The sequence below is a fragment of the Chelonoidis abingdonii genome, chromosome 6 (genome assembly GCF_003597395.2).
Source record: "Chelonoidis abingdonii isolate Lonesome George chromosome 6, CheloAbing_2.0, whole genome shotgun sequence".
Taxonomy (NCBI): domain Eukaryota; kingdom Metazoa; phylum Chordata; order Testudines; family Testudinidae; genus Chelonoidis; species Chelonoidis abingdonii.
Genome location: NC_133774.1, coordinates 82,267,298 through 82,281,828, shown reverse-complemented (window position 1 = coordinate 82,281,828; position 14,531 = coordinate 82,267,298). Strand labels below are relative to the sequence as shown.

Genomic DNA, 14,531 nt, shown 5'->3' with positions numbered 1-14,531 from the left:
AGGGACCTTGAGGTTCCAGTCTGCATCATTTCAATACAGAATACTATGGCTAGATAATAATCAAAAGACCTAACTTTTACATAACACTTTATGTCACTAGATCTCAAAGAATGTTACATCATTATCCCCATTTTGCAGATGAGAAACTGAGGTACAGAGTGGTAAAGTGACTTTTCCCAAGGTCACCCAGCAGGCAAGTGACAGAGCTAGTAATAGACCCAGTATCACTGGGCCAAATGATTGCTATGTGATTCCTTAACTTCCTTCCACCCTTCCCTCCCCCCGCCCATACATTTATTTTAAAAGTCAAAGTCAGTGGGGCTTTAAAAGTTTATTTAATCACCACATACAATTCATAAAAGAACATTCCTACCCCACCAGTAAATCTACTGATGCTTGTAAAAAAGCTACTTTCAAACAATAAGGCTTTCTCCAGCAACTACAAATCAAAGTACTATTCTGAGTCATAAGATACCATCTATGTTATATATTGTTTCAATATGTTTTGAAGCGCAGTTGTTTTATTTTTTCCCTCCATTAGGAGAATCACCAGTCTATCTTCAAATGTTTAACTCACTTTGACATTTATTTAAAAACAAATTAATGTTTTGTGCAGTCATGCAAAGCAGCTTTTATAATATCTGAGAAAATTGGGGGAAAATAAATCTACATTCCAGGATTTTTTTTTAAGCCAAACTCCTCTAAATGGTATTTCTGAGTCTCAGTCTAAGCCAGGGCATAATCAAACTGGCCTTTCTCTAGCCCATCAAGTCCATCAGCCCAGGTTGAGGTTGGCATGCTCCTGTAGGGGTCTAAGAGAATTCGGAAGCATCGGACAATGAGGATGCCTAAGAAAATAAATAATAAGATCACAAAGACAAATGTGGTTTTCTGCTCCAGGGTCAAGCTAGCATCTTGTGGAACATTCCCAGGTGGCAACAAAGTAGAGGTGATAGGTTCTTCTTCCATTGTCCAGGGAAGCTGAAAGGAGTAATCCCACAGTTTCCTTATTTTCATCATCAATTTGCTGAGGCCATGGTAGAAGTCACTTAGATGTACTTGTGTTATCTGCAGGGGAAGGGGAAAAAATGTTAGCTATGAATGCACCTATTTTTTTTGTGTGGTCTCATCTGAATGCAGAGGGCATATGGGAAAGAACACCATGGTTGCTTCCATTCCATGTTTATTGGTTTCATAATATGAAAGGCCTAATATTACTGTTAAATATCACGAACAGACATCTTGTCTATAAGATGACCAAGTACTGGGTGGTAAATCTGATCATGTACCATTTGATTGATGTAGAATTTTCCCTCTCTTCAAGGGGAAGTGTCAGGGTTCCAATCACACTGCTCAGAGAACACTGCTAAAAGGTAAGCTACCGAAAGGACAGATCTGAAGCAGACTGTGTCTCATTCCACCTGGGAGAAGAGTGTCATTACTGTGCCAGCAGTTTTGGAGGAGGAGCATCAGAAAATAATAAAAAATTTTAAAGCCTTTTATCCATAATGATCCCAAATGGACCCAGATGACACAGACAGTGATCTCTTACATACAACTGAAATGCAGACACCTCTGAGCTGGATGCTGGCAGCCATTCTGTGCCCATAGCACAACATGGAATTTATAAAAGACAGGGAAAGTAGCTTCTCCATTTGAAACAAGAGGAATTTTAGGAAGGCAGACTGAAATTACTCAAATGTAGCCCAACATATTAGTTAATGCCGTTACTTCATGCTGAAATTCAACATATGATCTTTTAATAAGTAGAGTGAGTCAGAAGCTAGGTTTCACATTTCAAAGCATGCCGTAGTGCTATGTAATGTCATCAGGTCAGTACTGACTCAGGGCCAGATCATGCCATCCTTGCATATGGTCCCACGAAATCAATGAGTAAAGTGAAATGTATTCAAATAGGTGCCCAAATGTGGCTGGAAGAATGTCCCCTACCAAAATCATCAGCACTGCCTACAGTACTTACATTTCTCTTAGTCTCACCTCAGGCATTGGCGAGGCCTAAACCTACCTAGATTATGAAATCCATATGAGGTATGATGGCTACAGGTTATCCCTGTTTGTCCCTGATTTAGCACAATAGGAGCACTTCATGCAAATGGTAAGAAAAGAGACTGTTTTTAAACAAAATTGAACCTGAGCTAGGAGGAAGGACACAAAACTGTGAAAAGATGCAAAACTTTTTATGTTGACATTTAAATCCATTGAGAATTAGCTGTCATTTACAATGGAGACCTGGTCAGTAATGACTTACAAGCACATGTCAATAAAAATAATTACCTCTGAATGTGGTACTGAAAAAGCACAGTTATATAATTACACGTCAAGCATAATTTTAAAACCACACATACCTCAAATAAAACAATGGAAGAGGAAATAAAAGAACAAATGTCCCAGCTGTACAATTATTAATGCCTGCACCAATGTATAACAAATGACAGAATGATATAAAAGTTGTTAACTTCAAATCTTTGGAAGTATATTTCCAGCTACCAGCTGATGAAAAATGTGCGAGCCTGGCTAATGAAAAGAGCTGTAAGCCTAAGATCAAGCAGTTTAATAAAAGTGTCAGATCTTAGACGATAAATGGAGGAGCAAATGTAAGTAAGGTCCAATGATAAATCTTTGAGACACAGGATTATAACATTGTGGCAATGATGCTATAATGAAGGTTGAAAACAATCTACTGCTACAAAAAAATTCCTTCATTTTAGTTACCAAAGCCCTGAGTTAGCAAAGCACTTCAGCACATTCTTAAATCTCAAAGACTACAATGACTTCAGCATGTGCTTTAAGTTAATCACAATCTTAAATTCTTTGTTGAATTGGGGCTTGAAAGTCTCTCCTAAAACTACCTTTTGGAGATACATTTTGTCATGCTTGCTTTTAGCACAGATTTGAGTATTTTAGGAAAGGTTTGGAAACATACATTCAATAATGTACAATCATCTAAAAATGGGCTAAGGATTTTGGGGATGGCGGGAAATGGAAAGTTTTCACCTCTCAAGAAAGTTCAGATTTTTACTGTGCTTGAAAAACCTCATTTTAAAATTAGCAGGTCTATATTGCTCAGTAAAACACAGATGCTTTGCATTCTTTGAAGAAACCTGATTTCAAAATCATTTGATGAATTATTAAAGATTGTGAGCTAATTACTTTCTTTAAGGATTGAACAGGCACCAAAAATGGGGTGTGTGCTGAATGACTGCAGATGCAGAGATGTGTTGGGTAATCATTCTTATAGCCATAACTGGTTTTAGTTGATTTTACGTATCAACAGAAGCGTGAAGCATGCTTTGGACTTGGCAGCCTTTCAACCCCAGACTGCTCGTTATCATGCTACAACTACATACACCAACACCAAAAAAAGGTCATCACAAAAGCCAGTTAAGGCTACTTCTTAGGCATAAGTCTTGCCAACACTTAACCAAACCTTGTAAGCTTTTTGGAGCACAAAGGGTCTCTCCTTAAGTTCATACTGGAGTTCATTGGAGAACAATGGGGCTCTGATCCTAACTGTGGCCACTGCAATATAAAAGTTAAATCCGACAACAAAATGTTGCTAAATGACAACAAAGTGCTTATCTTTCACATCATTTACAAAACTCACCTTTCTGAAAGCAAGGAAATGACTGTCTAAGGACCTCAGAGATCTTACACTGCCCATAGAGCAGACAAACATGTAGGGACAGATTCTCAGCTCCCAGTCCAGCTCCTTTGCACCATTCCTGAGCAACTGTGGGTTCCCTTTGTGTAGGATTCCCTGGCTCTCAAAGAGTTGGCTAAGTGATTCTTGCAGCTTCCTACAGCACTCTGACAGTGTGACTCCATTGGAGCTGTGTACCAGGGACGACTCATGGCAATGGTTGACCCCAGTATAGGGGGCTACAGGGAAATGCTAATACAACCTCTGGCTTTATTATCTTTGCTGGGAAACACCTGTGCATTCATTCTATCCACAACCTACCCTCTTCTCCTCCAGCCTGTATCCCCTTTCCGAGTATAGATCCTAGATTCATGGGGAGATCTTTGTGGGGCCTGGGAGATGGAAGGTATGGTGCCACAGAAGTAGCCAAAAAAACTTTTCCACATACACCTCTACCCCTCTATAACACGACCCGATATAACACAGGTTCGCATATAGCACGGTAGCAGCGGGGCTTTGGCTGCGCTTTAAAGGGTCTGGGGCTTCGGATGCTGCAGGGAGTCCAGGGCCCTTTAAATCACCGCTGGATCCCTGCCACTGCAACCCCGGGGCTCCAGCAGCGGGGCTCACCAGCAATTTAAAGGGCTTGAGGCTCCTCACAGCTGGAGCCCCAGATTCTTTAAATCACCACTGCAGCCCTGCCACCACTACAGCCCTACCACCGCTACCCCAATATAATGGCGTTTCACCTATATCGCGGTAGGGATTTTTGGCTCCCCACAACCACGTTAGATTGGGGTAGAGCTGTAGTTCTAGGGAGATCTGTGCATAAAGGGTCCCTTTCATGTACAGATTTCAGGGTGGTGGTGGCATCTTACGCTACAAGCTTCTTGGAGCACAGACTGTCTTTCTGTTTGTTTGTACAGCACATAGAACAACAGGGCCTTGATCCTGACTGGGTCTTCTGTGAGATATCATGATACAAATGATATTATCATCTCCATTTTAGAGACTGAGAAATGGAAGCAGAGAGTGATTAAGTGAGTTGCCAAAGGGCTCACGGGAAGTAAAGCGGCAAAGTCAGTGATCGGAGCCAGATTTTCCACTTTTCCATTAGCCACAAAACTATCCTTCCACCCCTCATTACTTTTCACCTTCTAGTCTATGCAGTGGTTTATGAAACATTGATGATAATTGTGTAAAACTCAAATAATGATATTGCATATGTATGCATTGATCCAGAGAGGAATTCATCATAGGCATCACAGAAAGTTACGACTGAAGTGGCAGCTGTTAGATGATCAAAAACAGAGTAGGACTGTGGTGATCTGAATATGTTTCTTATTGTTGGTTTTAAAAGCCAGCCAGAGCTGGACCAGGTTATTACCTGGATTAGAGATCCTCAAGGGAAAAACATATTATAAACAGAGGTTTGTCTAAACACCAGGCTGCTGTCTATATGACTTAAATAGAATTAAGACTGATTGAGCAAACAGATTAGCCTTTAACTCGATGAGTAGCTTTTAGAGGTAAGGGCATTCAAGTTCAATTTCTTGTTGAAATGATTTCCTCACAGATATGAATAATCTTTCATTTAATGAGAATACAATTGAATACCTTTCTGTACATATCTGTCTTTGTTGTTACCATTCATTCTTGCTAACAGGCACATAACCATTAGCTCAGTTTATTATAGTTCCGGCTGAGATGCCACTTTCAAGCTAAGTCACTCAGTTGTAGTAGCTCTACATTTTTTAAAACAAAAGAACTCAAATGTTTATGATTAATGCCAGACCCGAAGGTTCGTTTTTGTTTTTGTGGATTAGGCAGAGATATTCGAAGAAATCAGTGGAGGTCTATTTTAATGGAATACATCATTTTCCTTGGAACAATAACTGAAACATACCAAGGACCATGTCATTGCCACATAGGGACTGAACTTTTATTTCAAACAAGTCAGGAAACAGAATTAGGGTTACCACAGCCAGCTTAACTCTGTCCCCTTGCACATTTGCATGACATTAGGATCTCTCTCTCTTTTGGACAGTCTCTTTCCATTGTTAAGGTTGTGACAAGGTTATCATTATCAATCAAATTTGGACCTGTCCCTAGTTTCACCTAGACTCACCCAATCTACAATGACTGGACAATCTATTCTGGGTGTTGTAAACCTCTATATCATTGCTGGTTCAGTTACCTATCTCATGCTACAGAAACCACCTACCTGTAAACCTGAAGTTTGTTAAAGTTTGAGGTGCCCCTGTAGGAGTCAAACCACCCAAGTATATGGAGCTGAGAAGGTTACTAGCTTTGATACCGATGCCCTTATTGAATACATTAAACTGCTTTAGAAAGTTTGGACACAGGCTACCAGGAATATGCAGGCAGAGTTAAGGTCAGTGCACCTTAAATCAGCATTTCTAGACTTTCCAACATTTGGTATTGAAAAAGGCAAACTTTCATTGAAAATGGTCGTGTTTTTTAATTATTTCTTTTTAGGGTTCCTGGCAAAGCTTTCAAGCTTCTTATTTTGAAAATAATATAACAGACTAATGGAAAAGAGTTGGGCATGGTGGCATGTGCCTGTAATCCCAGCTACTTGGGATGGTAAGGCTAGCGGATCACTTGAGCTCAGGGGTTCGGTGCTGCGGTGTGCTATGCCAATTAGGTGTCCGGAGCCACTGACAGCCTGGCCAGTGAGTGGCTGCACAACTCGAATGCCGTATAATGATGGGCGCTCTCTCTATGAGGGCTGATGGACCAATCGATCAAGAAGATAATGGAGAGGAACTGTTCTTTTTTTAAATGTCACTCTTCCAAAACCACTGTGTTTGTAACTGAATTGGACTTTGCATTGTTATGTTTAAACTGCACCTTTTTCTATTACCATTTATATAAAACTGTATTTTATATAATTGAATATAGGATTTGTGTTTGTTTTGTGAAAGCCTCTTGTAACGCATATGTACAAGAGGGAACTTGAAATCTCAATTTGCTAACTTTTGTACAATTAGAATCTCACCCTTTACCATTCAATGTGTTGTGTTTTCTGCAATTCTTATACTATATTTGCGTATAAACACTGCAGTGAACAGAGTCAAATATTTGCAAAACCGCCCAATTTTTGAAACACATTTGATGTTCGATAGCAAATGAAATTCTAGGCTAGACCACACCTACTGTAAATTGAAGTAGCCCCACTGCAGTCAGTGGTGTTACACAGATTAACACCAGCTGAGGATTTGGCCCTTTGTTTCTAGGTATGATGAAGAGCGCATAATCTCCAGGCTTTTAAAGATATCAGCAAAGGAAATTCAGAGATCAAAATCCTGGAATTATTATTTTTATATTATTTTATATATATTTATGTTTGTATATATTTATATATATTATTTTTATATAAAATTCCTTTTGCATAGACTAAAAATGAAATTCCAGGTTAAATGTATTCCAGGTTAGAGTTATCTCTATTGTTTAATAAATCACTTGCTATACAGTTTTATGCAAATTACCTAAAATTAACAGGCAACCCTTTAAAATGAGCTGGATCAGTGGAGAATCTGACCAGCTAAAACCAGTTCTGAGCATATAGATACACAATTTAAAGAGTTTTGACCCACTTTAACATATCGGACCAAATTCTCATATTGGTGTAAATGGCCAGAGGTGTCATTGATTTAATTGATTTAGATTTATCATGGCAGAGAATTTGGTCCCTGAAAACTGTAAAAATGTTAGGACTGAGATTATGTGGGAATATCCTTGCTTTTTAGATAAAACTTGGGGACCAAATTTTGCCCTTAGTTACACCCATGCAAACTCACTGACTTCATTCTTAAGAGCAGAATTTGTCTCTGTAACTTCACAAGGTGCCTCACAAGTATGCATAATTTAATGTAAGTATATGGATTTAATGGCGCACGTGGGTTTCCATTATGGCTTATCTAGTGTAATGTAAATCATGTGATTGCATGCAAGACCTAAGTTGTGTCACAGCCACATGTACTATTTTTCTATAGTATCCTTTCTAGTTTAGCAGAATAGTCACAGCATATGCTTACATACAAACACCACACAAGGTTCTTCGCGCTCAAACATCCCTATTCTAAACATCTGCACAAGGATTTTTTCCGTACACTCACAACTCTATTGTAGTGATAGTCATATCAAAGTCACCTGGAATACATATAACTTCACAAAACTAGCCACTAAATTGTCAAATTGTATTAAATATGCTCACTGTGGTATCTACTTACGCCTCACAACTCTCATGTACAATATCGCACTTTGATCCTGACAACCATCACTGCACAGTCTGAGTGTGAATGCAGTGACTCGTGTCTTACTTTACACTGCCTCACCCTCTCCTATTTATGAACTCAGGGTCAGCAGATTGCCACTGCCCCCCATGCACACACATCCTCATCTTCTTCCCAACAGCTTTTAGGGGCAGAGCCTCGCAGCCTGGTGGTATGGCTAGAAAAAGACATAGTGCAAGAATCAGAGATTGACTTTGTTAAAGCAACTTGATGGAGTTAATTGAATTTCAGGGGTAATATTAATATTATATCACTATAAAAGGAACCGTACTTTTTCTTTGGCTGCCTCTCCAATAACACTGTGTACTGTAATTATGTTGAATAGTATATGGTAATGTTTAAACTGCACCTGTATCTTTTACCTTAGATGTATAGAAGTAGCATTTTGTAATACTAAATATATGCTGTGTGTATTCATTTAATTGTAATACCTATTGTAAGGTATATGCACATAGGGAAAAAGTTACTGGGAGAACTACTTAGTGCCAGAATCAGCAACTGACTTTATTGAAGTAACTGCTCACTTTACTGGCTAACTGGATTTAAACAAAAGGAACAGCATGTGGGAGTCAGCTGGTATAAATCAGCATAGCTTCAATGGGTTTACACCATCTGAGGACCTGGCCTCTAATCCGAACCCGCCATACAAAATACACTATTTCCTTTTCCCTTTGTCTCCAAGTACTTTTCCTTCTAAAAAGTTTACAGCTAACATTGTAGCTAACAAAATTTAAAAATGCTAGCATTGTAATTCTTTCCCCATTGCATATTGCTAAGGCATGTCCATAATATATTAAATGTTAAAGCCCTTTAAGCTAACATGTTATTAAAATATTTGATTAGGCTGGATCCCACTGGGAAGAAATAATCCGATTACAATTACAAATCTTTCCAAATTAAGAAATCCACTGCTCAATGAGACTAATATATTTTACATTCCTCATTCTTGCATTAGTAAAGGTCAACTTTGTTAACCTTAATGAACTTTTCAAAAAATAAACATAAAAAAACAGTACAGGTCACATATACTTTGTATTAATTTATTTTAGATACATTTAATTTTAGTAGGTTTTAGATCTCCATGTAACAAAATCTTACCTTCTATCCAGGACATATTGCATATAAACAGTATTAACCAGGCATGTAACATATAAAGATTCTTTATTAAATAAATAAGTACAATTGGGCATACAGTTTTTGTTATAAAAGTACCTTCATCTAGTCGAGAGAAAACCCGACCCATTTCCTTCTGCAGCTGTTACAGGTAGTTCCAGGTATCTTTAGTTTCCATTCTTCTTCACCTTCCTCGTAATGTAAGTGCAAAGTAGCAAGGGCTGCAGAGAACCTGGATGAACACCTAAGCACTAAAACTGCCTTTAAAAGGCTTAGAATTTTACATGAAAAACAACGTTAGACAAGAATGCTGTTTGTGTGTTAGAAATAATTAGCTGACAAGACTGTCGTTTCTTTGAGGCAAGGCATAATTTCAGTTCTGCCTCAGCAACTCTTCAGTAGATTCTGCTTCACTGAGTAGAGCAGCAGCCTAGCAATCTGTCTGAAACTGTCTTCAGGAGAATATTAACATTCAAAAGTAGTACAGGAAATAAATAAAAAAATCACAGGGCATTCCCATATCTTTGCTAAAACTGAAACCATAAATATACCAGTATTTCCCTTTTTACTGTTAGGATTGCTGTCAGTATTAGACAAATAGCATTCATCAGCCAATCTGATTACAGTTTGCGACCTTCAGGAAAACTCCTTAATTAGAAGACTTCTAAAAAACAATGTGTGAGAGTAATTCTCGGCTACATTTACTATATAAAAATAATCTGCCAGCAACAGCATCTGGCATGCACCCATCAACGTAGCTGTTGATTGTTTTTAAACTTATTTTGATGCATTTTTTTCCTGGAAGCCGTATTTGTTTTCAAGCCATGTGCAAAAGCTTCCCTTAATAAAGTAGCTGCTTTATTTTCCCTTCCTGAAAGAAAACAAAGCTAGTTTTAAAATGGTGTGCCAAGTAAATGACACTGATTTAAACACTGTTTTTCCCCTGGTTTCCACTTTTTCTGAAGGGGCTCAGGGGGGCAGGGAAAAGGATGAACAATTTATAGTTAGATCAGGGCATTTGTGCTACAGCCCTGTGTAGGGGGCAGTGTGGAATCAATCCCTCCAGCAGCAGCATCATAGGACAATTTGTTTCCCATCTAAGGCACAATCCATTTCCCAAGGTGCTTTGATGGTTATTGAGGGAGGCTTTTTGTGGTCCCCCTTCCACCCCTGCAGGCCCGTGTAAGGACTACACGCAATCTGGCCCTTAATGCTTTGTCTGATTTCACCATAGTAAACAAAGAGGAATAATATCTTCACTCATTCATCACACACACATGCAAAATTCCACATACACTGCTATAAGAGCCCGGTGGCTCCAGGTGGGGAGGAGCGGCAGCATGAATGCAGAAACAGGGGTTGTACTGAACTGTAGTCCTGGTCTATGCACAGCTTTTTTACAGGTGTGCCAATTTCAGTTATGGGTATGATTTTTTTTTTAACTGAAAGAGTTATACAAGTACAAGTCCTAGTGTGGATGCAGTTATACTGAAATAACAGTGTTATACCAGTATAAACCTAATTATACCAGTATAACTGCGTCCACACTAGGATATTGTGCTGCTTTAATTATACTGGAAAGTGGTACAACTTATACGTGTAGCTAGCCAAGGCCTTACAGTGTTGGTAGCACAGAGGTAGTACACTACTGCCTCACTAAAACTGAATTACTAAAAAGAGCCCAATTCAGGACAGGTTTGTGATCCCAGCAAAGTTTTGTGGGTTATCGGGAGATACTTCTGTGTTTTTAAAGAATAAACTGTTTCTGCTGAGCACTTCTTATTGAATTATTCCCTTTGTGACACCAGCTTCAGCCTTTGTATACTAATCCACTCAGTTTCTCTCCTAGCTAGAGGATCAGCATGAATATACACAACAGCCAAAAGATAAAGGCAGGATGGAAGAGGTTTGTTAGATCCAAGAGGAAAACTGTATGTGAGAGGCTGTTTTACTATATAAAACAGAGTTGTAGATAGGTTCTAAATAATTGGAAAATGTCATTCATGAATGTTTTTTCTTTTGGTCTGCCCTTCTTTGCAGAGACTCACAACTCTGAATGCTCCAATGAATGCATAGTTTGTGGCTAATAAACATGGGGACAGAGAGAATTGATGAAACAATGGGTTTAAAGATTCATTTTATCTTTTTTTGTTTTGTATTTTATAAAAGTCTTACAAACAGATGACAACAGTGACATTCATTTAAGGCCAGTAAAGCCCAGGGGAGTCTTTCCAGTGAGTTTTTTGGGCTTTAATGCAGTTGCCTTGCGTACTATTGATATCAGTAATGACATCACTGTGCTGTAGATACCAAATTAACAATACCTCCCACAATTGTCCAGTGGTATTTACTATGGGCTTAAATCCTTATGTCCTTACTCTGTTGTGCTCACACTTTACTGCACTTTGGTTTGCCACAGTAAGGACCTCAAGCTTTCTCTTTGGAACTATGGCATGGTACAGCTGTGCTTGTGAAGATCACATACATCACATCTGGTGAAAACACTCTGTAGGAACAGCAAGGTAAAAATCTATTATAGCCATTTTAGTCAATTGCTCTCCAGAGGTAACACTCAAATCATCCCACTAATTAATTCTCATTACAGTACTAAACTACAGCATCTCTATATCTGACTCTATTTGGTGTTCAAGGGATGTTTGTGGTGTGATTTTATTAATAGGTCTAAAGATATCCTTTTAAGTTAGCTGATTATTATTGCACAACCTTTCCAAAAGGCTATGAAAAAATAAAATATCATCCAGAGATCCAATGAAACCTCTGCACCAATACTTACCATGAATCCGCAACATCACTGGAAGAATCCTACTCATTTTGATTCACTCTTCACCCTGCCGTGTCACTCAAAATGAGCCGTGTAAAACTAACAGCTCTGAAAGTCACAGAATATTGCAAACATTCTGTAAGAACACATCTAGAGAAGTTTCTAAGATATGCGAGCAGGTCTGAGACTACCAATGCTTCTGTCACCGACCGACTGAACCTCTGACAGTGAGTAAGAGAATGAAAGAAAAAAATCAATAGCCCATTTATCTCCAACTCACTTTCTCAGATACACCTCTACCCCAATATAATGCTGTCATCGAAAGCCAAAAAAGATCTTACCACTTTATAGCTGAAACCACGTTATATCGAATTTGCTTTGATCCGCCAGAGTGCGCAGCCCCACTCCCTTGGAGTGCTGCTTTCCTGTGTTATATCCCAATTCATGTTATATCAGGCCGCGTTATATTGGGGTAGAGGTGTATCTGGGGATTAGACTCCTTTGCAGTTAGACTCTACACCCATGTGAATTGACTGAAGGGAAGCCAGAGGAACATGCTAATGGCTTGCTCTATTTCTCATTGCCATGTATCTTGTCAGACTGGCTGCTAGGCATGCATGTTCCAGCAGTGGCTGATTTTACAAGGTCTGTAGTGATGAATGATCACTTAGGTATCCTAAAGCAGGACTGAGCGCTAACCTTGTAGCAGACAAACATGTCAACTCTTACATTCTGAAAATAGGCTGTGTGCTAGATTCACTGAAATGGATACAGGGAGATGTTATACTTCCCTGAGCCAGCTTGGCCCCCTCTGTGCTCCAAGTCAGATCCATCTTAAATGAGGGCAGGAGCTAGCTTCACATCTACCCTTCCCTCATTGTTTTCTTGGGGGAAAGGGAGATGGGAAAGAAAGAGAACACTCTATTTTTAGGAGGTGAGATCCACTGGAGCTCCGCTGGCAGAGGCTGTGAAGGGCACAGTGTTCTAATGCATCCCTGATGACTCTCCCCATGGTCTCCCTCGGGCCAAAATTTTCTACAGGCCCCCTAACAGAGGGTGAATGGCAAAGGTTTTTTGACACTTGCATCATCCTGGTCTGGTGGACTTTCTGTTGTCATGAGTCTCCGAAACTAGTCTAGAACTCAAGCTAACTCTACAGTTCCATCTGGTAGCTTTTCTGGACACGCTGTAAATTATGGTTATAAAATGTCAAGTAAAATGCAATATAATTAACTTTAAAATAATTCATTATACTTACTCCTAGCATGCTTGTTATCTATTTGCAATGGTAGAAAAAGGAAAAAAAATAATAGGTATAATTGGTCCACAATTTTCTGCAAGAATAGTTTTCAGCTGATAAATGCAGTTTCTGCAAAAAATAAAAAATTTCCACAAGAAATTTGGATTGTGTTCAGTTGTTCTGAAATTTTTCAATTTTCTGTCAGGAAAATCAAAATGAAATATTTTGTTTCTGCTCGGTTCAGTCTGAACTGGAATATTTCATTTTATTGAACTAATCTGAAACCTTCCATTTTGAATCAGTTCAGAAAAAATTAAACGGTATTTCTCTAATGCATTGTGCTTTTGTGTTCTTCACAGTTTTTCTAGGATAATACCATTGTCATATTTTCCATATTCTTAACTTGTTTGATGAGAAGAACTACACTACTCTTGACAACTCCTATAAAAGTGGTTTAATGATAATTATGATCAATATTTATATGGGCATTATTTCTGAAATTAGTGTGCATTCAAAGATAGACAAGCACTTTTTAAATATAACTATAAAAGCAATCTTTCATAGTCACTTCAATTTTGAGCAGAAACCCACAAGTGTGAGAATCTTAGCAAAAATGCCACATTCACTGAGATTCAGTGACATTCCTGCCAGCTCCACCACAAGTGTAAAACTATATTTTGTATAAGTAAATTAATTTGTTGTCTTTCATTGAAAGTTGTCCTTTAGGCCTCTGGCTGGCTCAGACACCTGTAAGAATCTATCCCCACTATGTATTTGTCTGGCACCATGAGAATATTCTGGCATATATATTATAAACATTGTGGATCATGTTTTGGTTCCAAAAATAAAGCTGGAATTGGGATGTTTATAGGTGCTTGGAGGACATGGAGTTTTTCCCCCTACTCCTTCCTCCCAGGCCACAAAGCTCTAGTTACTGGCACACCATTAAGCCCTCTATAGAGTTGATTTTGAAAGGTAGATCTGTACAATCATAGATCTACTTTCTATGCTCCTGCTTCTTCCCAATTATCCCCTCCATCCTGTTGTGTGTAGAGGTGTGTGCGCACACATGTGTGCGTATTTCCTCCTCATTACATTACGGCCCTGTAGCTCCAAAATAACAGGATAGTTTAGGCATTTTTAAAGAAACAGTTTGATCACGTAAGCAGCAGTGACTCAAAAGGATGTATTTATTCTCTCTATTTACATCTATCTAACTCAAACATTGTTCCCTTTGGAGTCGGGGAAATTGTACCTCTAAATGAAAATGTGTATTCAGTGTTCTTTTCCTGTCCAGATATGGAAAACTTATCACAGTTTTACTAACACTCATGATTTTATCACAAGTATCACAATATTTGCTGTTTTAATTAAAGCCCCAATTCCTGGAATCAGGTGATTGTGAGTATTTCAACT

The 14,531-nt window shown here is 38.7% G+C and overlaps 1 protein-coding gene across 1 annotated transcript; it reads right to left on the bottom strand.

Moving 5' to 3' along the window:
- Nucleotides 1-335: 335 nt before the first annotated feature.
- CTXN3 (cortexin 3) lies at nucleotides 336-9,464 on the bottom strand. The gene is made up of 2 exons (XM_032798553.2): nucleotides 9,193-9,464; nucleotides 336-1,068 (listed from the first exon to the last, which is right to left on the bottom strand). Exons 1-2 carry the CDS (start codon nucleotides 9,196-9,198, stop codon nucleotides 727-729), a joined length of 348 nt encoding a protein of 115 aa, XP_032654444.1. The 5' UTR covers nucleotides 9,199-9,464; the 3' UTR covers nucleotides 336-726.
- Nucleotides 9,465-14,531: the final 5,067 nt, after the last annotated feature.